Raw genomic sequence first — 27,055 nt, 5'->3', positions numbered from 1 at the left:
ACAGGACATGCACAGAAAAAAGAATTCTTTAATGAACTGTCACTCTTTCAAACCATTAATCACTTAACTATTTACCACGTAAAAAAAAACAGCAATCGATATAAGTATATACTAAACGACAAGATAATTTTGACGAAATCGTATAATTGTTATAATTATAATTTCTGTAACACTAAAATATATATAGAATTAAACAACGTTGTCACTTACCTTCTATCGTAAACGTATCTCCAAAGTCAGAAAGTGTCTGCAATAGCGAACAAAATACACTGTGGCACAACAATAAACAGTTCGAGTTTAATAAAATTCACAAACATCTTTCGTGAATATCAACTGTAACGAGATAAAGCGAAATATGTAAATCGTCACAGTAGAGCGGGAAATGCACCGACATTAGACAAGTGAATGCACGCGCCGTGAGGTCTCTAGACAAACTGACTCTCCGCCGCCACTCACCCGACGGCTACCTTCACCAACTTCGAACCCTCTACTCCTGTAGGCCGTAGGCTACTTCTCAGCCAGATCTCTCGATCTCTAAACGCCTCGATTGTGGTACAGGAGTACAAGTACACTTTGATGCGCGAACTACCATCGCGCCGCGCCGCCCTCCGCTTTCAGAGATTCGTTTAATCAAATTAACTATTCGAAAATCCCTCTAGTTTTTATAGACACGAAGTACAGTGGAGTAGGTATACCTACTGCAATGAACTAATTGGTTCCAGAACCTCGTTCGTAACATATGTGCATTTAAACGTACGTGGGTACATATTTAAGGGTAAGTAATCAGATAACTCATCTGAGCTGATAATTAATGTTACAGACGATAGTAAAAGGGTCGATTTACACTGTAATAAGTATTGTTATTTACTGCTTTTTATTCAAATGACATCAGAACTTTAGGTTTTATACAGAGTCGTAAAGAAGTAAATAATAACGTAAAATAAGTGTTTCATTTTTGCTTTCCTTATTTAGGCTGCGGTTACAGTGGATGCGTTTTCTGACGAACTGATATTCTAACGACTATATCTGAACTTGTCTCGCTCGTACGATAAGTAGTTCGGATATATTCGTCAGAAAACCTTGCGACTGTAACCGCAGCCTCCTTAAGTTGTTGAGACGTTTGTTATTACTTTTTTATAGTAGTAAATTATACTGCATCGTCTATAACTTATTTATAAGTCATTTATAAATAAGAATTGAGCATTTTTACATTATTTTATATTGATTTTTATTGGTTTAAATAAGTATCCCATTTTATCCTACCGATTCGATGCAACGAATAAAAGCACCCTTTTTTCAGGAAAACGTAAATTCTACAGGATACGCCAATAACTTCAGCTTAATAATTTTTTAGTGTTTCTATTTTTATCGACAGTATAGAGATCGCTCTTATTTTTTAGAAAAAACTACTTCCATTCTTCTGTGCATTGAATGAAGAAATGTGTGAACACTGAGAGATGTTAAAAATACTTATAGAGCGTGCTTAATGTTCGAGCAATATTTCGCGGGAACAATTGCAGCGCGTGTTGGGATTGTTTAGAAAATACCGCAACCATGCCGACTTTGCACCGCACTGGTAACACGAGCCGTTTTATTCCTTTGAAACAAGCAATAGGTTCAGAGTTACCTTTATAAATACCCACTAACACAGCAAACGTTTATTTACTTATTTTTATTGCAGAATGCTAAATGCTAAAAATAGGAAAATTGAAAGCATTTCAGTGAATTCTTACCGAATTGTTCTCATATTAAAAATGTTTGAAAATCACGCTGAACCTGAAAGATTCAGTACGTTGTATAACAGTCCGAAAAATCAAGTGGCATGCCAGGGTTAACTTTGTGCGCCATTTCGTAAAGATCAATTTACTTTAAGCTTTTATATCTACGTTTTACAAAAGTTGTATTAATCTACCTCTTAGTAATCATTACACACTTTTTATTTATGAAACATTACAGAACATTCATTGTCATTAACTTGTTTTAACGGCACATGCCACTGGATGCGTGAGGTTGATAACACATACGAACTGTTTCAACCCAGTCATGTTCGTTACGTCTTGTACAATCAGCAATTAAGAGCGATATCTTATTGATGAGCGCTGCAATCCTTTGCTCACCGAGTGTCGTTGATACGCAAGGACACTTGAGGAGATGAAACGCGAAGCTGAGAAGGGTGCCGTGATTAACGCATACATTGCAACTCAATAGAATTCAAGGCAGTCCTTTATAAAGGTCCGAAAGTTTTGTATCTTTATCGCTGAGTTTTCGACCGAACGTCTTCCAGGGTCGATAATCTTGCAGACGAATCCCTCCATTAATACATATTATCGCCTGTCAACCAGATACAGCAAGTTAGTTGCGCAGATGTTGGTCTTCAATGGGCGCTCAGGATAACTTTATCAAAATGATGAAGAGAGAGAGAGAGAGAGAGAAAGAGAGTAACCAGCAGTGACTAAGAATTCCCGATATTTCATTAAGACAGCTTGAGCATTTTTACTCCGATACCTGCGTCATGTCAGGCCGATATGAAAATGTAATCACGACGATCTTCGAGCAGAAAAAACCCAAGAAACAGGCACATGTTACAAGGAATTTTTCGATACCTATTACGCAATGGTGCTCTCACAGTTCTCCTGTGGCTTTTCGTGGTATGTCGCTGAATACCAGGAAGGAAAACAATAATTAGTGATGTCACCAGCCGTCAAAGCCCGTGCGATATCGTCCTGTGCCTATCGCGTTTGTTATCGTTCATACGACCACGCAAACTGTTATCGTAAACCGAAACGTACTACTCCATGGTCGGAGCGTGCGAATGTTTACGACTCGTGTCCGATCTTTGATGCCTGGGTGCCGTCAATGGAGTCAGCAGACACGTTCGTCAGCTAGCCTTATTAAATGACACTACGCATTCATATCCTATTGATAAGCGCACGTTCCACGTCCTGAATACAAAGGTGTACAAATTATTAGGATCGATACGATTCTGTGCTTTAATATTTTTATTGGTCTTCTAGAAAGCTATTACGAAATAATAATTTAGAGAAACGCGACTTCTCACGAATATACGTGTAATTATAATTATGCGAGGTATTATTTAATTTTTAAAGGTTGTCATGGATAAAATTTCACGCTGTGCAAATTTCGTTATAATCTTATTAAGAAACGTTAAACGTTAATATCGATGCTAATAACGAAACGTTATATTCTTAATAAGTATTTATTTACATAATAAATATGAGAATATTATCATAAAATGCTTATATTGAAGACACAATTCTTCCATTTGCTTTCTATATTTTGTTTAATGTTTCTAGATATTCATTGATGTTATACCCCTAGTGACATTAACATATCTTTTCTATGATTTATTTTAGGGGCTAATAAAAGAAACTGGCCACAAATGCAAAACACAATTAATTGCTCGTGAGGAGGATAGATTAGTAATTGAATTGTAGTCGATGAATATTGCATTACAAATATGTAACCATGCTTGACGGACGTAAAACGTACAAAGTAGGTCCCTACATACAATGACCCAAAACAGTAAGTGTTTGTACGGTAATGTAAATTCTTGACCATATAAGTACTCGGAATATTTTTCGAAATCTTTCGAAAGTTCACTCCCTCCGTACGAATGGGTGTAAAAATTGGTACTTGTTTCCTTTCTCCCTGAACTCCCGAACGATTTTACGAGCGAAGTCTCGCGTGCACATAAAAAGAGGCAGCTCCTTTACTTGTTTACGTTTTATTGCGGCTGATTGCGGGGCCAAGACCTCGTGCAAGACTTTATAATACGTCAATCTGAATGCCCTTTCCACCTCGCGGGGAAACACGTGGTTGGTAAACCTCCTCGCCCATATGAATAGCAGAAATTGCGTTTGAATAAGCAGAAAGCTGCGTTCCAGTAAATTACAAACTGAATTACTATTGTGCGATCGGTGAAAGTACTCGGCAAAAAACTGCGTACAACATCTTTGGAGTCCCAAACGTCACCGCATTAAAAATCTAAAGACCCTTCAATTATATCAAACCGCGAGAAAACGTTCATAATATATTCCCATTTCCGTGACGCTAGGACGTACATAATCACTCTCTTTCTACAAAATATTGTATCATCCCTCCCTAAAAAAAGGAGCAAAAAAGTGAAGGTCATACAGCGTAAGAGGAGGCAGAAAGAAGGTTGTATAGCCCTGTAGTACGATGTTAAAAAAAAAAGAAAAAAAAAACGCGGTTTGCCGTCGCAGCTCGGGAGCCCTGGACGTGTGCGAGTCGCGTGTGAGGCTCGCGCCTGTCGTCTCTGTCGTGCGAGCACGGGTCTCGAAAGGCTGCCCTGCGGTCGGGGCCTGACCTGTCGTTGTCTCGCTTCGCCTCGCCTCGCTCCGTCTCTTCTCAGTTGCCCCCGCGTTTCGTCTTCACCCTGTCAGGCCCCGTACCGGTCGAGGGGTCCGTCTGGGACGCGAGGCCTTGCCTCGTTCTCACGGTAGCCTCTAACAGGGGCCCCCTTTTGCCCACTTGTCCCCTTCCCTCGCTATTGCTCCTTCTCCTGACTCAGAACCGATTCTCCCCCTTTTCTTTTCATGCGCGCTCCGACTCGCGTGCAAGGAAGCGCGTGCGTACCGTGGTAAGCACGCGTCTTCCTCCGTTGCAATTTTGCTCTCCGCATTCAGCTTTTCCATTCCTCTTCACCGTTACCGAAGCCCCTCAGCTTGCTTACTACGGTCAATAGAATTTACTGTCTTTCATCGAATTTTCATTGTACAGACTTCAAAGGAGATTCGGTCCCATCATTTCAAGATTAAACGACCTTTTCTTCTATAATATTCTATAACATTCTTTTTTAATTACAATTTTTTAGTGTAAAGTTACACTATAACACTCTTTTTAGTGTAAATTTAGTGCCATAAATAACTTGGCTTATAAAGCACACAGATGGATTACATAGTATGCATTATTAATTCTATTGGTATATTACTCATTTATACAAATTTTGAAAACTAAAATCGCGTTGTATGATTTGTTCAGTGATTACTCTACAAAGTACATTATTTTTAGATTTTAATATTACACTTTTTCAGGAATATATGAATAACTTTTAGTGTCATATAATTTGGCTCGCTTAGATAAACAGAAATATCATATGAAAGTAGAACTTTGTATTAAGAAATTCAGCATATTAGAACAAATGTTTTCATATTCTGGACATTGTCAAATGATATGATTTAGACCTTGGGAATATAGTATTATTTTTTATTAAGTAAGGTAAAGTAACAGAGCCTAAGTAATCGAGACGTAATCTTATTGAATAAAAAATTGAGAAAATGCAGGGATTCGTAACAAAGCAGTGACACGAATCATAAAGAAAGTTCTGAGGCAATCAAACTTATTAGTTTCTAATGATGCATATTTATTGTAAAATATTGTTTACAAAAATCTACATAAAGCATTCCTGCATTAAGAAGCAAACCCATCGATATGAATTTTGTAACGACCATCAAAATAAAGATATGGAGGGAAAGTGGCTTGAAGTGTTGGAAGATTTTAATGAAACTCGACAGTATTTTAGATTTATGTGAAAAGGCGCATTAAAACGCAATATATTATGTCTTAATTGCTTGGTTTCGATTGGTAGGTAGGCGCTGTTGAATCCATGTTGACAGATGTATCTGCCACTTTATAGAGTGGAATGAAATATTTATAGTCTTTTAAATGTTATTTGAAAATACAAAAATCACCAAAAAACGTAGACAATGAAATATGTATGCACATCGAAAAAATCGTACGTTTCTCATGATTTCATTTTTCACCTGTTTTCGCAATAAAATTTTTTAGTTCTATATTTATTACAAGTATTTAATGGCTAAATACTTAAAAATTCAGGATTCTTATATTTCTTCCTCGCAAAAACCAACCATCGGCGGAATTGCATTGTATTGGTTAACCATGCATCACGAAGTACATAAATGAACACGATTTCAAAGATTTAAGTGATCGTGAATTCGAAACACTTCCGTGAGCAACCATCCCGAATCGCAAGGCGAGTATTCACGAAGCAAGTGCATATTCTCACGCAAAATTTCAATTTCCGGTCTGACGACTCGCGAAAAGGACGTTGTGACGTGATTATGGATCAAAGCGTGCAATTGAAAGCCATATCCTTTCGTAACTTCGCCTCGGTGAATGAAAAAATTTCGTTCGTTTATGCTTTTTTTATCGTTCGTTATTGACTGGAATAAAAGAGATAATGTTTAATACGGAGAACTTAAACACCTTTTATCAGTCGTACTGATTCTTAAGAGTAAAAAATTATTAGCTCGACATTATCTCTTTGTCTCCTTTGGATACAATTTGATAGCTTTACTTATTCAAGGTATTATTATTTTTTACTCATTATAAGAATATTATTATTACTATTATCATTTTGATAAACGCAAACTATAGTCGGAGGGACAAATACTATCTACACCGTATGTAATTAGATTATTTACTTACAGCTTTGACTTTTCAATGTGAATGATTACACAGGCAACTTGAAATTGAATTTCGAAAACTTATTCTAGGTAAATGGTCAAGATAATTATGAATCAAGGGTGGCCGCAGAGAACTTATGAATGAAACATGTGTACGTACTATTCAGAATGAAAGGGAGTAAAATGACCAGGATATAAGCCATATGATCCTAGCCAAATTCAGATTCATTGTTGTTGCGTACATATGCATGAAGATCTATCATATGAATAGGCCCACATGTTCCCCAATCGTGGGAATTTCATTCAGGTATTGATCAATGAAATAACGTACAGGTGGGTTTAATACTACAATTTCAAAACCCTCTTATACTCCAAAAATACACATATCGAAACCGCGTCGTATACTCTCATTCTCTATCTTTCGTCTAATCATTTCGTATGATTACCAAGTCAAGAGACTCTAATTTCGCCAGTGCTTTTAAATTCGCCACCCATGAGAAATTCATTAACTCACAATTAAAATGGAAAAATAACACTACTGTAAGATTTGTAGAGAGAATGAACTTTCTTTTAGAGCGTTTCAACTAAAAATTATAATATGCTGATGAATAATAAACATTTTTGTAAAATATGACATGCTCAACTAAGGAGTTCAAGATGACTTATACAAAGCTCTCCATTTAGTAGAACTTATCTTGTTTTGTACGCAAATTTGGTACTAGGACAGATAATCCTTTCAGTCTGACTAGTGATCTCTGAAAAAGAATTCTCTTAGACCAAGTTGGCAGCCTTATCCGCTAAGATATGGTGAAATTGCATACCTCAGATATGGCAATTTTGCTAGTTGCAAAACTATAACTAAAAATCCCTTTTATAGATAATAGGCGTCAGATAAGACCCTAAGTTTAATGAAACATTCAAGAATTTCACTACATATGTATTGAGAAATATTATACAATGTTTAAACCGTTAACATATAAAACGAAATTGGGGTCACCGGATTCTGTAATCCAATAAATTTTAGTGGTTCTAATTAGATCGGAAACGAGTAATTGACTGAATCTGTATCCACTAATTTATTAACGCAGCATGGGGATAAGAAGATCATCATAATTTCAGAGATTATGTACTGGCCCGGTTAATTTGCGACTTTCACCTGTAATCGCTACGCGTTTTAACAAAGATCTATTGCTTGCTGACGACACTGGCGATCGGAGTCGTTAGTTTTCGTATTATTCCGTACCTGAAAATAAATTTCGACATCAATCTTCTTCCGTTTCCATCCATAACGTTCCCTGGGATTCTCGAGCATTGCGAACCTTCATGACTTCCGTCAAAGCATCGAGCACGAACCAGCAGGTGTGCGTCGCTAAAGGATCATACATCAACTTTTGCGATATGCCACGCATCCGGTACACATTCGAGATCGTAAGTTACTTGAGCATGTCAGCTTTCGCTGTTTCATACTAATACTTCCGTAGGTACTTGTACTTCCGAGCTGAGGATGCGCAGAAGAGCAGAGTATTTAACAAAATCTACTGGCTATAAATTCCCATCCAGCCTGCACAGAATAAACTACCTCTGTCTAAGACATTAAAAGACGGTTAATCGAGATCTTACTGCGCGTACGAAATATCTTACTACCAGCGAATTACATTTTAATCACGATTTATTGTTAGATACATTAACAATATGTATTGTCTCGATGCTGATTTATAGGAAATCTCATCATCATCTTTTCCACCTGGAATAACGAAAGCATGTGGATTCGTGATTGCATATAATTAAATGCCAGCTCGTTATAAATTTGCGAAAGAGTGATACTATCTACAGCTGTGTAAGTAATTAACGCGTCTCGTGCATGAAACCGTCCAAGTGAAGCAACAGCAGTGATACTAGAATAGGGCAGTTCCTGAGGATGAATGATCCGATTGGAGCGTGGGCGTCGTCAAAGCGATTCGAGCATGAAGAAGAGCCGAGACGAGTAGGGAGCTGTTAAAGACGCCCTGGTAACCGCGGGAGCGGAACACCAAAAGCTTCCTGAAACGCTTCAGCGCAAACGGCCGTCTCGTTCCCACGAAAACTTTTTCTAACCTGTCAGAACGTTTTATAAAAATTGATAACTGTTTTAAATATATCTTAGAACTCCACGGTTTGAACTGTACAATTTTCTTATTGTTTATCAATGCATTTTTAATATAAATCATAGCAAATATGTAGTACCTATGTAAAAACGAAATTAAATTATGGGGCGGGCTGGACATTTTAATTCTACATTTTGCAGGATTTTATATTGTATGAAAATAATTCTTTTTAACTCCAAAATGTCCTGGAAAATAAGGAAAAGATGGAAACAAAATCAATTTTCATTTTTTCGTATATTTTCTATTAAAAATATGTTATAATTCGTATCTGTATCATTGCATACAGTAGGATTAATAGACTATGAGATACTATACTTTTATGCTTATATTTGTGTGTGTAAATTTGAAATACAAAACTCTACCTATGTGTATCGTAAATATATTATAAAAACATTTAGAGAAATATATATATATATATATTTTGAAAAAAAGACTGTCAGACAATTAATTTTAGTGAAATCAGCAAAGAGAAATTAGGTCAAGATGGGAAGAAAGAGGAAGGGGGTGAAAGTACGTGAAAATTGAAGATGATATCGAATTAATAAATGAGTACCTTTTACGAGGCTGCTTTTGCTATTTTTTACATTTTTACGTTACGAAACAAGTAGATCGACGAACACATGTTATCTATACAATTTTAATTATCGAATTTATTAAGATTCTGATATTCAAAACTTGCATTGTTAGATCTGTTAATAATTGTTAACATTTGTATCTACCTACATATGAGCTATTCCCAGATCAAAGTAATTAAGTCCAGTTTTTGAATTGTTTAAAGTTTTACTGCCAAAGAGCTTGATTGATAATTATCTTTTTATATTTAAAATAAACATAAATATTTTTGTTTTACGATGGTAACCGCTTTAGCAAATGAGCGACTCATATTGCATTGCTGTGAAGAAGCAGTTTCTCTAAACGATAGTCTTCATGTATATACACGCATGCAGCTTAAAGTGCTCACAGTAAATTCCATTTTGATATAGAGTGCAAATTGTTTAAGGACAACTGTTCATACCACTTTGCTGGGGTATAAGGAGGTGAAACCAACTGGAGACAAACGAATTACAATGTCTTCGAGGGAACGCTTCCATGAAGCATGTAAGACTCTCGCATGTCAGCGAGAAGTCCATCGTGTTTATGTCCACTGCGAGACCGCCTACCTCGAATCTGAATACATTTTCCCCATGGAATTGGCGCTTTCGCGCGTTAATGAGCATTCATGCGCATCGAAGTTGTTCGTAAAATTGACGAGTTCGTGTCTCCGAAAAAAGTAACAGCCCAAGGCTGCTGCATAATTTCTCTTCCTACCCCATTCGATTATACCAATGCTCTGGAGCCGTTAATCGGACAGCGTAAAAAAAAAAGAGAAGAAAAAAGGGAGATGCAGGAGGGGGCTGAGGTTGGGGAAGCAGAGTCGAATCTGGCCGTTACAACTGGAGGAGCGTGGGAAGGCAGAAGTCGCGAATCCTTGTAAGGAACCGTTGTACTTCCTGAAGGAGGTCCTGCACCTGACGTCCTCCTCGTTCGTGAGAAAGATTCCGACTCGGTGCACCGATGCCTCTCCGTTCCTCCCTAACGTTCTGGTCTAACGGCCACGCGAGCAGCACGCTTTCAGCACGTTTCGTCGACGTGGGAAGGATCTCGTGCCTCTGCCATCCGACCTTCCCCATACCTTTTTTCCTGTCTCTCTTTTTTCTTGAATCTTAACCGAATCGAGGCTACTTAAGAGGGGGCCCTTGCTACTTGGGAAACGTTAGCGTTTACTTCTTGGTGATATATGAAATATTCAAGAGACATTATATAATTAAAGATAAGTATAAAATAAGTACTAACGTTCAGAAGTAAGCAGCTACTAATAACACAGAAAAATGACTGAAATTTTTATTCTTGAATTGCTATACAGTTCTATACCGTGCATACGTATGCGAGTAAACATACGAGGAATCTACGTGTTGAAATTATATTCGTGACGGGACGGCGCCAGGGGGTTCACGGTGAGGTTTACATACATCTATTTCGAAGGGTAAAGGAAGAAGAGCTTGCACGCACCCCACGCTAGCCACCTGACGCACCCCACTCGTGGGAACCAAAATACCATAGGAATCTTCTGTACAACACTCACGGGTCTATGTGCACGCATGTACGCAACGTGTTTGCAAACTTATGTTTAATGATAGATGTAGTTCTTCAGGAATCCAATGTCTGTTTAATTACACGAATTAGCAGAAAGCTAAGTTTAATACGAGGAGATAAAACATCCGGTTGACCATCGATTTCCAGAAGGCACGTGTGCTGTATGCACGCGCAGATCTCCCGCCTCCTCGCCTTGCTACGTCGCATACATGGAAATACAGTGCGTGACAATATTTACCAACCCGTCCGAGAAAACGAGAGATGGTTTATGAGGGAGTGCGCAGCGTGAAAGTATGTGGGAAGTTCATTGCAATTCGAAGTAGCGTCCGGCTTCCTTGGAACAATGTCGTGTCCAACGATAGGTGTCTAATATTGCGAAGGGGTATTCTCCTGGAAGGCGTCATAAGTACAGGGTGAGCAGGTTAACTGGAAACTCTCCGAGTTTTAGTAGCATTTATTGTAAATGCTGTTAGCATTGTAAGTCCTGTCGACACTCATTAGAGAGTCTCCAATTAATCTGATCACCCTGAATATTTGGACTAGAAATATAGCTTGGTCGTAAAATTAATTAAATGGTAAAATGAACAAGTTCGGGGCACTAAACAAGTGAAATAATAAAAATATTAGAAGACGAGAGCTTTAGCTTCCTAATAAAAAATGAATTCTTGTTGTCGTTATTTATCAATAGGAACTTGATTTTTTATGTCCAATTTCGAAATCGTAAAACATCTAACGTGATACTGTAAGTTAAAACTTAAATTTTGAAGAGAAAGATTTACTTCTTCTTATAGTCGTCACTTCCTGTACCTCGATTTCTAGTTCCATGAAGCTGGCCCCCCTATACAATAATCGTCTGAAATAAAGTCCATAGCCAAACCCATATCCGAGAACTTTAATCCAAGTCTACTTCCATAATGCATCTTCCACAATTGCATATCGAGCACACGACGGTCCCCGCGTGAGCCAGAAATTTGAAGGAATCGTCGATAGGAAGAGATTTGTTAAAATCGTGGCGAATGACGTCCGTGGAGGCGTGGAGCGGGGCAGGAGATCGAAACCTCGAGCCGCGGTGTACATCACCGAGCACGTTCGAGCGCAAAATCCGTGGCGCGCAACGAATTCGAAATCGTCGGCCGTGGTGGCGTGCGGAAGCGTGGGAACGGACGCTGTTAAGCCTTCTCAAAACAAAACACGAGCTAACTACGTGCCAGGAGAAGGGGGCACGCGACGCACCTGACTACCGGCGCGGCGCGGCGCGGCGCGGCGCCCCTTCCGTAGCCGCGGCCTCGGCCTCAGCCGCAACCGCGCGCGGTACACGTGCCTCTGCCCCCTCCCCACGACACGGCCGACTCGACTTGACTCGTTCCTGACCGACGACTCATGGCGAGCCGCGCGCTCACACCCATTCCATTGCTTGGCAGAACGGTTTATTAAGTCGTTACCTGGCCCCTAGCACGCCCCCGCACGCCGCCGAATTCCACTGACAACTCCTCTTTCCATTCCGCCACTGACTCACCCTGTTTCGCCTATATCTGCGACTTTCTGTCGCCTTGTCTATTCTCGGTGGTCATCGAACACCTTGTTTCCAGCAGCGGGGAAAAAGTGGTTTCTTATTTCTGGTTGTTATACTATTCACGCATACCCTGCTGCGGGTGTTGCACATTGCAAAGCTGAAATGATTGCGTCTGTGAAGAATGCGAGTCTAATTGGGTAGAGTAGAACCGCCTGATCTCGTACACACTTTTGGATGTAGCGTGTTATTGATCGAAGTGGTTGTGACTTCTAATTCTGAGATCTTGGATCTTTATACCTCTGCACAGTATTGTTTGCACTTATTTTCAGGCTGATTGATATTTTTGTTCTCAATAGATGAAATGCAGGAAGATAATTGAGCTGTTCATAGGCCAAAGTTATTAACTCTACTTTTTGAAACTTTTTGAATTTTAGGGTAGGAGTACTTAATTGATGCTTAGCTTCTTATATTTAAAATATATATATCCATTTGACTAATCCATTTGACAAGTGAACAGCTCAAATGGAGGTACCACTATTTTAGACTCTATGGCGATATTTGCAATACTCTTTAAGTACTTTTTAAGTAATGCAAATAAAGAGTATTATGAATACATAGATTTTTAGTCAGATATTGCATTCTTGCTGCAAGCAAAAAAATAAAAACTTTACTGAAATTACAGAAGCTACGACAAAATAAGTAACTACATTGTGTAACGATTGTTTTGATGAACCATATCGATGTCTTCATTGGTTTAATAAAATACATCTGTACATTTGATCATAAATAATAAAAAATTCAGGAATGCACGTCATCTGTCCCAACTAAACTACTTACGCCTACTTATACTTTCCTTCATAGATTCTATACTACTTAAATCTTTACGGTGTTATACATTTTCATAAATTTATTCGTTTGTTATACTGTGCATTACACAGTTTCAATAGTTACATTAGTAATAAATAACTTTCTAGCTTGAAAAAGAAACGGAAATGTAGGCCATTTTTACATACGTAGGTATTGGTCAATCTCTGTAACATATTTGTTTTTTTGTTACACACGGCCTGAAAATGACATTCTCCGCTGAAACCGCTTTGGCAAGGAGTGTGTTAATTATCGGAGTGGCTCGAATTTCAAATGCTCTTCGAGTGAAAGACGAGGTCCTTAGCCTTACGCGTCAGCTTTTTAGTAATTGCATACATACATACATACAGGACTCGCATGAATGAACGTATTCATAAAGGCGATCCGTCGTGGTACGTGCGTTAGGCATACAGTCGACTGCAATCTCAATAAGAAAATATGTCTATTATGTTGTTACAATAACGATATCAATTCACTGACTGTCCTGCCACTGTGCGAGCCCATTGTCTACAAACGACAGTTTGGTACCCATGTTTGACAGGTCTTTTTTTTCATCGCAAATGAAATCTGTTTCGCTGCACTTCAAAAATTAACTATTTCATAAAAAAAATCACAGAAAGTTTCAAACATGGATCAAAATATCGATCTAAATAATGCTACACTTTTCATTGAATATATGAATTCCAAACCACTTATAGATAATTCGTTTATTAACAATTGGATAGTGATCGCGAAACATATGCAAAAGAAATTCGTAGCAGAATTATACACGTTAGTTCTGTTTAAGAAATATGACCTCTGCCTTTAGTAAGGGTCAATAACTCGATGTCATTATTTTTGGGGATAATTGGTTTCGTCGGTTCATCACCGACTGTACTTCCTCCGGACAAAGTTGATATATGATGTTTTAACTGTTAGAGTACGGCTCGGTAATTGAATTTAAGGGGCGGAAGCGAAGAAATCTGGTCCCCTTTCGTATTAACCTAATCAAGTTCAGTTGCCGGTACCACTACCCGTCGCGATCACAATAGAGACATTAAACTGTCAGTACGGATTTATTAAACATACCACTGTTGCAGTCATTCCATGTAAAATCGTACAAGATTTAATACCAAAGGTATTGATTTTTCCTTCAAATTAGGCAATAAGGTTTATCGTCAGTTTTACATAATTTGTGTTATACCTCGAAGCATCTACTAATCTAATGTATCATACATCTCGATAGTTAATTATGAACAATAGATTATATGGAGATGTTGAAGACAAGTATTAGTCACAACATTCTCATAATATTCTCAAAGTAGCACAGTGCAGATCGTAGTTTGGACTACTAAAAGACATCTACCTATGTAGTCCAGCAATTGGAAAAACCAATAAAGATTATGAGAATGTGTGTCGTACTCGTGCCATGGGTTGCTAAATGATCAGCGTGTATTACAAACTGTCACGTTGGTAGCGCGTATATCCATCTCAATTTAGATCAGTTCTGCTTCGTTTGTGCATTTATTGATTACTATGGCAGCAGAAATTCTTGAATAATTGAAACGCAAACAACTTCAAAACTAATTTATTAAATACTGTTAATGAAGGAGATAAATATTTGTTAGAAGCTGGACTTAAATGTGTAAATATATCGAACGAAGAAAAAATATCGCTCAACTCTTTTTTCACAATAAATGACGTTTTTTCTTACATAGTTTCCTCAACCTCTCGATACCTTCCACTCGATCATTAGCATACTCATGTTCCCATGCATCTAGTAATAAATTATAATACCTGATCTCGTCGAAGAATTTGAAGTATTGGTATGTATTGGATGTAGGGAAAATTTTTTCGAACCGGCCCGTTTGAGCAACCTCATCTTCGTGCCTTATCAGTACTCTGACATCCGATGGTGTAAGAAATTTAAGAATCGGTTTCAAATAATCTTCTCGAGCGGTCATTTTCGAGAACATAAACTGTTTCTTTCTATCTTCGTACGACAGTCCACATGAGTACAATTGCCCATTGAAACAAAAGGCATTCTGTTTGTACATCATTCTCAGCATTTTTAACTCTTTGTCTGTTAACACATTGGGGATATGAAAACCAACTAAATTCAAGTAGTCCTCTGCCAGTTGATCTTTTACTATTTTACAGAGCGGTGTATCAGGGTCCATTGATGGGAAATTGTTAACTTCGAGAAGCCAGGGTCGATATTCTCTGTCCAGAAGAACGTCAAAACCAAACAACTGATAAAAATTATACGTTGACATTGATGCTTTCTTCCAAGCTTCCGCGAGGCTTGGTTCAGCGGAGATTACAGTCTTAATAGCGATGTCCTTAATTTTCGCCCAGATTTTCAACGTGTCGACATCCTCACTCGAAGACAAATATTTCCACAAACAATTCAAGGACCACATGTTGCCTTTACATTTGGTTGGACTATCGTTGGTCTTAAAATTAGGATTGAACTTGTTCACGCTCGTATTTGTAAGGTGCATAAATCTATCGGATAGAGTGCTCACATGATTAACATATTTCACTGTTGCAAGTCTGACCAAGCCATTGTTGTATACGTATATTCTAAGTGGATCGATGCTGGTTAGCAATACATATAATCTCATGTCAAACTTAACACCGTCAATAAGTCGAGGCTTAGAAATGTAACGTTGAACTACTAAGGGATGATGATCAGGTATTTCGCATAAACGAGACACTATTTTAATTCCACATCCTGCAGAGGAGGCTGGTGGTTTCACGATCCATATTCCACAATTCTTCTGCATATATTTCCTCAAAACGCTTCTCTCCTCTGGTAAGACGAATGACAACGGCATAAATTCAAAGTTCTTCCAACCGTGCTTCTTTTTCATTCTTCGAAAGTTCTTCCAAAGCAATATTTTGTTCCCCAGCTGACTGTTATTAGGAAACTGGTTTATTTTAGAGAAATTCTTGGTACGCTTTAGACGCGAATAAGCCAGTTTACTGCACCATGTCCCGCACCAATTTGTGGTGGAGTTGGTAGTAATCTTGAATCCTGATTTCTGAACCATCGATGCGATAATTCGGGGAGAGCATTTCTTTGTATGCCACCAAAGCAGGTGTTTAGTAATCTCTGGAGGTAAATTTGCTGTGTTTTTGTTCTGAAAGATGATGAATGGCGGTACGTGAGCAAAGAGGCTCTTACGCATCGGCAGCGTCAAGTTTTTGTCACCAGAGCCGGTTGAGTCGACAATGATCCGCGGTTTCACTCGGGCTATCATTAGGAGTTCGGTGATCTCGACGTACACGTACATTTCATCCTCTTCGATACCGTACGTCGGGAACAATTTGCCACAGCAGGTACTCGTGCAGGCATTTTGTCTCGATTGGACTGTCATGTTACCGGATGATTGCTTCTCCTTTTAGTTGCCTGTTTATCATTGATTGACGTTCGAAACGAGGACGCGATAGTTATGTACGTAGTAATTACTGAGAATTTTAAAAATTTGGCCGAAAGTATGTGAGGTAGGTTAATGGTGAAGGTCGAAAAAGTACTTGACAAGAAATTGAAGTTCGTTCTTGGTCTTCCACACTGTACGAACGGAAGTTATCTGTTTTTCGTGCCATTGATTCCTGTGTAAAGTTTCATTCAGAATGTAAATCAGCAGAGACTGTAAGTACGCATACACATTATTTTTATTTAAATTAAGAAAATTCATTTAGATTAAATATTAATTTTACTCAGTGAATGCATTATAGCATCTATTCGTTACATCTTTATGATGGCACTATCGTTGGGTCTCCTAGCGAGAGAATCACCCTGTATAACATGATGAAAGATCGATTGCAAATCGGAAAAAAGACGTTGCTATTACAACTGTAATCGGTGATTTTACTACTGCATCAAGAAGTTAGTAACCACTGTCGTTTGATTGAGAGTAACAATTACACAGAAAATGATTATGCGGTAATTCAGATTTTAAAGTATCATGTGGAAGAAAGGGGTCGCGTTTTACGTGCAGAAGCCTGGGCTGCATGTCAGAATATGTTCCAAAGGATACTATAAAATGGTAAATTATAAGCTATAATAAATAAGTTTTTCATACATTAGTCACATGCTAAGTTTTTATTGCAAGAGTTAGATAGTGAAATACTGGAATAAAAGCAAAATGCGCAATACCGACAGAAACTGGGCAAATGAGTACGGATTAGCTGGAACGAAATGGCGATTGTAAATTGTAATTCGAACCGTGAAGGATTAAAGGAAGATTTCACAGGAAATGGTAGAAACAACGACAGGTTTAGATCGAGAAAATCATGTATATTTCGTTTGAAAAAGTTTATAAAATTACAATGTTCACAAACAATTGGATAATTTCTTCCATAATTTATGGTAGAAAGTATATTAATTACTGCGCAAATAGGAATGGAAACGAAAAAAGTGACCACACGTTTATGGAAGAACATTCACGTAATACTATATCACAAAGTATAGACGCATGATGTGAAATTAGGTATGACATTTAACATGATGAAATTATACATTCTTTAACCTTTAATCAATTTAATATGTTTCTCGAGAACACTTTTGGAACTACAATTTGTGTAATTTATATTATACATAGTAAGTTTTGTAACGTATGATGTGCATTACTAGTATCAACGATGAAATTTTATTTGTAGCAATTGCAACGATTAATTTCACGTACATACACATATTTTAAATTCATTTTCTTTTCTACCGTAGAATCTCTATTGCAGTCACGAATCTCAGTAACTGCGATGTTATTTCTATTACTTACAGTGTTTGAATTATTATCGCAATCCTATTCTCTTAAATTTAGTAGTAAGCACTTCTTTAACATTAGAATATGTCCATTAAACAAAACTTATACAAACCTTAAAACTCTCTTACATTGTCTATTGTTATGCGTATACCAAATATTCGAATACGTAGTTACAATCGAACGAAAGAAATGTTGCCATTATCTTCATTGTAAAATGATTTATTAAGACAGTTTGAATACATTAAAGTAAATTTGCACAACCGTGAAAAAGGCACATGATGCGGTCGTTCCATGACGTGGCACAACGGCATAATAGTAAGTCCTATATAACAGGATGGTATATAATATATATAAAAAAAGAGGCTTCACACTTATACTCGTACGTATCGCGTTGACGTAAAACACATCAACGATGTAAATTTAAATTCCTAGAAAGAGTCGTCTAAAAGACCACTTGCTGCTCCAAATGATACTTCATTTGGCAAAGTTTCTGTAATCTCGATATTCCCTTTTCCCTATTATCTCCATACTTTATTTCCCACGCATCGAATAGCATATTATAGTACCTTGGGACGTCAAAGTACTGCAGGTACTCGTAGCTAGTGGTCGTAGGAAAGATTTTCTCGAACCTGTCCAACTGTGTTAACTCGTCCTCGTAGGTTATTAAATGTCTAACGTCGTCCGGAGTGAGATCCTCGAGTATATCGTCGAGGTAATCTTCTCGGTTCCTTAGATTAGCATACAAAGATTGCTTGTGCCGTTCTTGATAACTCAAACTGGTTCTATGAAGTCTGAAATCTTGACACACGACGTCAAACTGGTACCTTTGCGCTAATTTCTCAGCTTCTTCGGTCGATAAGGCATTTGGTAATTGATATCCCGCTAGGTTAAAGACATTCTTAATCAAGGGACCTTTGACAGCAATGTCCAACGGCGAAGAAGACTGTAACGAGGGAGAAATATTCACTTCCAGTAACCAAGGCTTCAGGTTTTCGTCTAAAATAATGTCAAAGCCGAATAGTTCGTAGCAACAATATCGCGAGGTCGTGTTCGCTCTTGTTAGAGTATTAATAGACGATTCACCAGCTATCATAGTCTTAACCACAATGTCTTTCATAGATGCCCACAATTTAGACACGTTCACGTGTTCCTTCTCGAGATAAGACCAAAGCGTCCTCAGCGTCCACTTGTGGCCTGTACAGGAGTCGACGCAATCGTTCTTAGTGTACGTAGCACTGGTTTTGTTGATACTGTAATTAGTCAGGTGCATGAAGCGGTCGCTGAGGTAGTTTATGTCGTCGTTGTATTTGACTGAAGCGAACCGCACCAAGCCATCCGGGTAAATGTATATCTTCAGTGGATTAAAGCTCGTGACGAGGACGTAGAGGCGCAAATCGAACTTCGCGCCGCTGATAAGTTTTGGCCTGGACAAATACTGTTGAACGACTACTGCGCGTTTCTTTGGTATCTGTGACCAGCGGTGTACCACTTTGATTCCGGTTCCTCTGGCCGAGGCCGGCGGTTTGATAATCCATTTCTCTCTATTGCCCGACTTGTGCCAGACTTGTCGGAAGCAACTGAGATCCTGAGGTAGAATGTACGTTCTCGGTACGAAACCGAACTCCGCTTTTCCGTGTTTCATCATCATTCGGCTGAGATTACGCCAGAGACGGTCCTTTCGGCCGATTTGGAAAGTACCTGGGAAATGGTTGATCTTCTGCGACTCCTTCAGTGTTTTGAAACAGATGGACTTCATGTGCTTGCCCCACGTGCCGCACCACTCATGGCACATCTTCATCAGTCGAAAACCTGAGTTAACCAACGTACGGCGTACGATTAATGGGGTGATCGAACTCAACCGCCATTTCAGGTGTCTCGTTACTTCGTACGGCACTACTGGTCCCTTGCAGTCGAACAATTGGAAAGCGATATAAGGCGCCACGTTTGAGAAGAGGCTTCGCCTGAATGGAATCTTGTCTCTCTTATCGCCGCTGGCAGTGGTTAGCTGATCGATTGTAAGAAGGTTCCGATCGATGTCGATGTATGGCAGAATTTCCTCCACTTCGTCCTCGTATTGGGTCTCGATATCACCGCCATCGATGCTGTTCGCGATGCCCGCGATTTCGTGGTGATTGTAGGCGATTACGTCCATCCCGACCAGTCTGTAACATCTACGATCAAACATGCATGATTTTAGCTTGCTTTCAACCTCGCTAACATCGCGTGCCATTCGAGCAAGAAGATTAACGCGGACTTTCTCACTTTCGTTAAGTCGCCTCATTGTCGCGAAAATTTAACCCATAAATGTCACGTGCGTACATACCTACTGTCGAGATATATCGAACTATTGTACCAAACTTGTACCTAGGGATATGTATACCTACAAGGTGTGCTAAAGTTTCAACTGCATGCATGGCTGACTAGCACCGAAAGAATTTTTCCTCGTGACTAGAGCTTTATTTAGCTCATAATTAATATGGTGTCAGTATTATAACATAATATTGTATTTCATTGTATTCAAAAGGATTCTTACCCGTCGATAAACATATTATCATTATAATATGGTACGATTATTGCCATTCCATTATGTATAAAAAATGATTCCTAGTAACAAACAAAAAATTCACAGCTTTTCAGTTTATTATTATCTATAAGTAATTCTCTAATCTGTCATTTTGCACAGTAAATATCAAATGTAAAGTCGTATAAATACTGTGACTTCACCACATGAGTCAAGGGTTACAAAACATTTATTTAATTCTACTGATTTATTCTAAAACATCAAATCACTGTCTTCTAAAACCCACCAATAAGTGTAAAAAATGGTATTATATCTACAGGAATTTTTCAGAACTAATAACCATTGGAGAAAACGTTTCGAGGAAGGATTCCTGCGGCCACTATGCCATTCTACACAGTGATGAAGCGATAAACCTCAAGACATGAAACTGTCAAGACTGGAAAGAGTTAATACTGATATCGTATAATTGGTAAGGACACTATATGCATAATGATAAATTTCGCGGCATAACAAGAACCACGAGCGTTAGCCCGAGATGAAATCGCGTTCAGTTTTCACACCACAAAGCGTACAAAGTCGTTTAAGATCGACGGATTGACGAGTCTGCTTTCGTGCATGCGAATGAACATCGTTATAATTTTCCTTAAATAATGGCGACTCATAAAAACGGTTATCGATGCATCGGCCGCGTTTAAGCAGTATCGGTTAATGAGCTATATCCAGACGAGAAAGTTTATCTTTCGTGTGAATCGCGGTGAATAATCGTTTATAACATTTTAAATACCTTTAAGGCTTTCACACACGCATTATCAGCCCGCTTAATCAATTTTCCAACAAAACATCAACGTACCTATTTAAATTATGTAAACGGCAGCTGTCAGCATTCTGTGGACGGAATTACGGATACCTGTAACAAAGAAGATTTTCCTGTGTCACTTGAATGATTGAACGTTTCATCTGCGTCAAATTGAGAGCAAACGTAACATTTCGCTGAATTGGATCGGATCTTTCCATAAGTAATGTCATTTTACTTGAAAAATGAAAGACAGTTGTAGAAAGTTTTCATGCATATGTCGATGATTAAATATAATAATGAGCTCGAACTGTTTCAATATATTTAACAATCTTCTAGAAATCTTTATAGGATAATCTGACATGTGGAGCATTGTTGATGATAAGTATAAATGAAATAAAAGTATTTTAAGGTCGGTTGATTATTAAAAAAATCGAGAAACGATGATCGTGAAGATATTATAATGGTATTATCTGTGACCCAATCGAATGCTGCGGCACAGTGATGGTTGGCTCTCGATCTGATATTATAAGGAAGTTAAGGAATTAAGACGAACGACGCGCAAACTGATCAATTAAAACAACTTCTGCGTTTTAATGTTTCGGATATGGCTGAGACACTCTCGTAATGCTTGCATTAAACCGCATTATCGATCGATTCGAAGCGGAACGAATGATAAAAAAGACTGGTAAGTTCTGTGGCACGTACCAGTACGTTCCAATTCGAGAGTTTATTTCCAAAGTGTCCTATATTTAACAAACACGAAGTCAAGAAAGTCGTGATTCCGTTTTAATTATTTCAAGTATGCACATTGAGATACGTAATTGGACACACTTTGGTAAATTGGTAATTAATGATTTTTGAGGAAATTGGCTCAGATAAATTTTGCAGATCATGCAAAAGCCTGCTAAGTATATTTAAGCTTAAGGGTAGATTTTTGTAAAATTAACAAAGGTAGCTTGACTACAGTAACAGCAGCTTTGTTAAATCTATAAAGTCGACTTTTAGTGACTCTATTAAACTCAGACCTGTTAGACTAATTTTATAAATTCTACAAGAAACTTCAATAAATTTAGCTTCATATTTTTTTTCGTGTAGCTTCTGTTACTGTTTGTATATTGTAGAATTTTTCCTTTCTATTTTTTGAAACGAGAATCAATTTTTTGTATAATAATAGGGATCCAGAAATAGGAATGTATATCTACGTATTGAAATATTGTCGTGTACCTGAAGTACTCGCCGCAAGCTCAAAAAAGTGGGAAAAGTGCAAAAAGCGTTTCGACCAAAGAAGGTGATCGACAATCGCCGACGAATGAACCTACCATGATTGCTTGCAAATTTGATGGAGCCGTAATCATGCACCGCGATCCCTTTTCTCCGCTGAGAAAAACATCTGCGCTGTCGCATTATTGCGCTTTTTAATTCACCAATATAAAACGTCCGATCTCGATACAAGGTAATTTGTAATTTATGGTGCAATCGAAAGCTGATCCGTCATCTGGTCATATGCTAAAGACATCAAATTATTGCTCATTTCGTTTTAGTAACGAATTCCAAATTCATTTTAATAAAAATTTCATTTGTAACAAAACTGTGAGAATGTATGCTTGGAAATGAAAGATATAAGCGAAAAAAGTGATAATAGAAAAAAAATTTAATTTTAAAGAATCCTAATATATCTAATATAAACAATGAAATTTTCACTGTTTTTATTTGTGTACCGATTCATCGATACCTAAGCTTTAAAACTTTTCTAACTTCTAATTCTTTTTACTGTCAAATGTGTGAGAGAAAATACAACTTTCTTTTAGTCGGTGTACTCTGAAAAGATTTGTCGACGCATAGAAAAATTTTCGTTCACCAATAGCAACATGGTGAGTACAGAATTTTTCTTGATACATGAAAACTAGGTAAATATTGGCCTGGCAATTTTCACTACACCTGTAGACAGAAGGTTACCACTAAAAGGATTAATGTTACAGCTTACAATCAGGTTTTGAGGTAAGTTGAAACCTCTGAATGTAGAAAACGGTGCCTTAAAAAATATCGTGTGTCGAATTACAAATTTGGCCAGTCAAGCAATTGACATATATTTGATAAAAAGGCGAAATTAAAAAGTATTCAACCAATTCATTAAATGTATAAAGAAGTAGACCAAATGTGGTCCTTTTAATCGTATCACCTGTTCATCGGTCGCACGGTACAATCAATCGAATTTACGATGACGATTTTCTTGGAAATGAAACCTCCTGAGACTGAATAAGAAATTACTCATTTCCTTTTTGAATAAGTACTTACAATCCTTTATGGCTGCGCGACAAAATTACAGATAATCCTGTATAAGGACTGACGAAACGGTTATTCGAATCGTTCCAAACGATTGATGGGTTCATACCTTGTGAAAGGCACTAAATCAATGATTCGTCGAAATTAGGTTATTACGAGAATTACTCTTTTTCTACGGTGTGTGATAATACATGGCGAAATTGATTTAATACAATTTCATATGCACGTGAAAATACACTCGTCACGAAACCCTCGAAATGTGTATACTTAATATTCAAAGGATGATGACAGATATTTTTTCGGCTTTTTACAATGTCACAAACGTCCGTGCAAATGCTGCCATTTTTACTCTTGTATGTTATTTTCACAATTGATGGCCTCCCTCTTTTTACGGTTTAATATGATTATTCGCGGGCTTATTATTTCAGTAGACACGACTTTTTAACGTTACATTTTTATAACTCAGAATTGGCTTTATATTATAGAACTGCCAAAATTAATGAGTATGTACAAAATAGACATCTCTATCACTCAAGCTACACAAAATAAGAAGCTAGGAAAAGTATTTTCATTTTTGAAATTTATCAGGTATTTTACTTAGTTCTTGTAATATAGACGGATATAGTTTAGTAGTCTATAATTACAAATCTTAAATGTCATATTAGAGAGCACCTACTGTATAAAATTCCAACTAATATTCTACTTTTCTTTAAACTATCCTGCATTATCTACTTTACCTGTTGAAAAAGTGCTAGAATCTATGCGGTATATTCTATTATACAAAATATACTTAGAATTTAAAATAATCCATATTTTTACTTAAAATTCGTTAGACTTTCAATAAAAAATTCTTAAATTAGATCAAGTTGTCATTATTTGGCAAATTTTCTATCGGTATCTACTTCAAATTTAAAATTTGATTACCAAAAATGTTATTGAAATCGGTGAATTGAACATTAATAGTTTTGCATATTGCTATAAGAGTTAAATAGTATATCAATCATTATATTTGATAATAAATATAAATGATAAAACAAATATACGAATGGATATCAACATTACTTGTTACAGATATCAAAAATATCCTATGTATTTTAATGAAGGAATCTGGACAATATTTATAAATGACAAATTTTTACTTTCTATTGATACTTATAGGTATTATGGATGACATGTTATGGAGGGATCACAGGGGAAATTAAATAAGATTTCAAGTATGATTAAAACAATATGTTTATTGAGTTTTCTCGCGATGTGCAATCGATTTTAACAAAAACGCAGTGTCTTATTACGTCTAAAAAATGATTCTTAAACATAACAAATTAAAATTTATGTATATAATAGTCGTTCTACTTTACGAGAAAATAATTATCTCAGGTACAAAATGAAACCCTATCACAGACATCACTTAAAGCTTTATCACCTATGTACAGAGTCAAGAGAGAAACAAAGAAATTCGAAGGTGCCATAATAGCTTACAAATGTATCATTCTAAAAGTAATAGATACCTCGACAATACGAGGCTCAACAATTTCAATATATGGAAGACAAATGATTCGTCGTTTTCCCTCCTATTTACTGTCCATCTCAAACTCGGACAGGAAAGCATCTTCACCAGGAAGGAATAAATTTGTTGGAGAACCATCAAAGTTCATCGAAACTTCTTCTCGAGTCCATCGAGTCGATCACCATGGCCTCCAAACTGCATTGGAACATTCCGAAGACTCTCCAGAAGAGCTCGCGATGCTGACAGGGCTCTGGGGCGGTGTGTACACGTTCTGTGGCACGTTGACGGTGACGTTAGTGGTCGGACTGACAGCGGGAGCTTTGTTTCCTGTGCTGACAGTCGTGGTGGCACTGTTTCCAAGATGATTCGAGGGAGATCCTTCCAACCGTCGAAGACAGCCCCCGAGATGTCTCATGAGCTGCGCGCCAGCAGCTGGATGAACAGCAGCAGCCACAGGAGTCGACAAAAACGAGGAAACTTCCTGAGCACACTGGGTGAATCCCTCTCTGAATCTGTCCGCGTAGCTGTTCTCCGGTGTCAAGGTAAGTCTTCTGGCAGCTCTGAGCGTATGAAGATGACGAACAGTCAGCTCCAGAATGTCAGCTTTCTCGAGCTTTGCCACGTTCTCTCCTTCAGCCTGGAGCGCTGTCACCATCAGATCCTTCAATTCATCCAAGCAACGATTGATCCTCGCTCGCCTCTTCCTCTCCAGCATCGGTTTCATGACTTTCCTGTACTGATAAGTCCTCGACACTGGCTCTTCATACTCCATACCACCGACCGGCGTGTAACTGGTGTGTGGCGCCATCGAATAGAGTATCCTCTCACTTGTCACTTGACACAAAGCTCGAGGGATAGATCCCGAGACGAGCTGATAAGAATCCAAAAAGAAAATGAACGAAAGAACTTTCGAGGTTAAAACTCGAAGCACTGAATATGCTTGCGGGACGATAGTATTTGGAAACAAGTCTCGTGCCTTCTCGGAGTGCCGAGAGTGCTTACTACAGTTCTGAAGCTTGGTGGGGACTGACGCGCTACTTATACCTTCGACGGTGTCCCCACCAAGCTGACCCATCTCGCTGCCCCTTCCTTAGGCTCCGGGAACTCTCCTCGGCGAGAAGGGGCTGCGGTGAGGGAGGAACGGAAAGGGGGAGACGCACGAGTGAACCCTACAGCCCGTGCACAGGCAGCCAGCAGCCGGAGCGTATCGTGGGAAGCTCGCAGGCCGAACAGTTCCCACAGATCAGGGGCCTGTTGGGCCCGGCACAGGTTCCCTCCACGCGTCCCTGTCTCCGTGTTTGTGTGTGTTCGCTCGACTGGCGCAGGGGGGCCCCTTCGTTGATGCCAGCGCGGGAGAGAACCTTTTCGTGCACACCTGCATGCTCTCCGCTTCATGGAGAATAGGGGTCCCCCGATACTTGCCGCTGTACTGCTTCTGCTTCTTCTACTCTATCCCTGCCTTTCCTCCCTTCGCCCGAGGCGCGAGGCAGGAGAGTCAACGAAGAAAAAAGAAGCGGCGAGCACACGCCATGTCGCGCGACCAGCACGAGGACGACCCGCGCGATCCGCTCTGATCCTCGCGCGTTCCACTCTTCCGTTTGTCCTTCTCGATTTTCCCGCCGCCTCTTCCCTGCTCTGTCGCTCGGGAACGGTTATTACCGACACGTAGTATACACCGGCGACTCTGATATACATGGAATTCTTATCTGATCGCATTTTTCAAGAGCCTTGTTAATTAGCTTTTTAAAATTCAGTTGCTGCTTAATGCACGTAGAAAACTGAAGCAAGACAAGCAATGGGAGTACGTGTCTTTTTCAATACTGGAAACAGTTTTTCTTGCCGCGAATAAATTTGAAAAAACAAGCAGGGTACATGTGTAAGCAATAATAAAGAACACGTCCTCTTCGTAATAGTTTCGTGATAATTGCTTGTCAGGCGAACACGCCTACGAGAACGATAAGTAGGTACTGCAATAGCATGATTGATAAACGTTCATGGTGTTTAATGGACAACTGAATATCATTTATTTTGCATAAAGAAGAACGTAATCAATTTTTTATAACTTTCACGAAAACG

The 27,055-nt window shown here is 38.4% G+C and overlaps 3 protein-coding genes across 5 annotated transcripts in view; all 3 read right to left on the bottom strand.

Moving 5' to 3' along the window:
• Window positions 1-14,416: 14,416 nt before the first annotated feature.
• LOC143179608 (tubulin monoglutamylase TTLL4) lies at window positions 14,417-16,483 on the bottom strand. Its single transcript, XM_076378922.1, has 3 exons — window positions 14,793-16,483; window positions 14,674-14,736; window positions 14,417-14,537 (listed from the first exon to the last, which is right to left on the bottom strand). Exons 1-3 carry the CDS (start codon window positions 16,481-16,483, stop codon window positions 14,417-14,419), a joined length of 1,875 nt encoding a protein of 624 aa, XP_076235037.1.
• Window positions 16,484-17,393: 910 nt separating this feature from the next.
• The window catches only part of LOC143178898 (tubulin monoglutamylase TTLL4), a 100,788-nt gene continuing 91,126 nt past the window's right edge, over window positions 17,394-27,055 (bottom strand). For all 3 annotated transcript variants that reach the window (XM_076377830.1, XM_076377831.1, XM_076377829.1), the window contains 2 exons: window positions 21,244-21,300; window positions 17,394-20,043 (listed from right to left, as the gene is read on the bottom strand). In XM_076377830.1, coding sequence (XP_076233945.1) covers window positions 18,315-20,024 — 1,710 coding nt within the window. In that variant the 5' untranslated portion in view covers window positions 20,025-20,043; window positions 21,244-21,300 and the 3' untranslated portion in view covers window positions 17,394-18,314. The remainder of the gene's footprint in view (window positions 20,044-21,243; window positions 21,301-27,055) is intronic.
• Window positions 24,688-25,971, bottom strand: LOC143178984 (enhancer of split mbeta protein). The gene has a single exon (XM_076377939.1). The coding sequence runs from the start codon at window positions 25,785-25,787 to the stop codon at window positions 25,158-25,160; it is 630 nt and encodes a 209-aa protein (XP_076234054.1). The 5' UTR covers window positions 25,788-25,971; the 3' UTR covers window positions 24,688-25,157.

The sequence above is a fragment of the Calliopsis andreniformis genome, chromosome 5 (genome assembly GCF_051401765.1).
Source record: "Calliopsis andreniformis isolate RMS-2024a chromosome 5, iyCalAndr_principal, whole genome shotgun sequence".
NCBI lineage: Eukaryota > Metazoa > Arthropoda > Insecta > Hymenoptera > Andrenidae > Calliopsis > Calliopsis andreniformis.
Note: the sequence above shows the minus strand (reverse complement) of the source record. Positions and strands in the feature narration are given on the sequence as shown.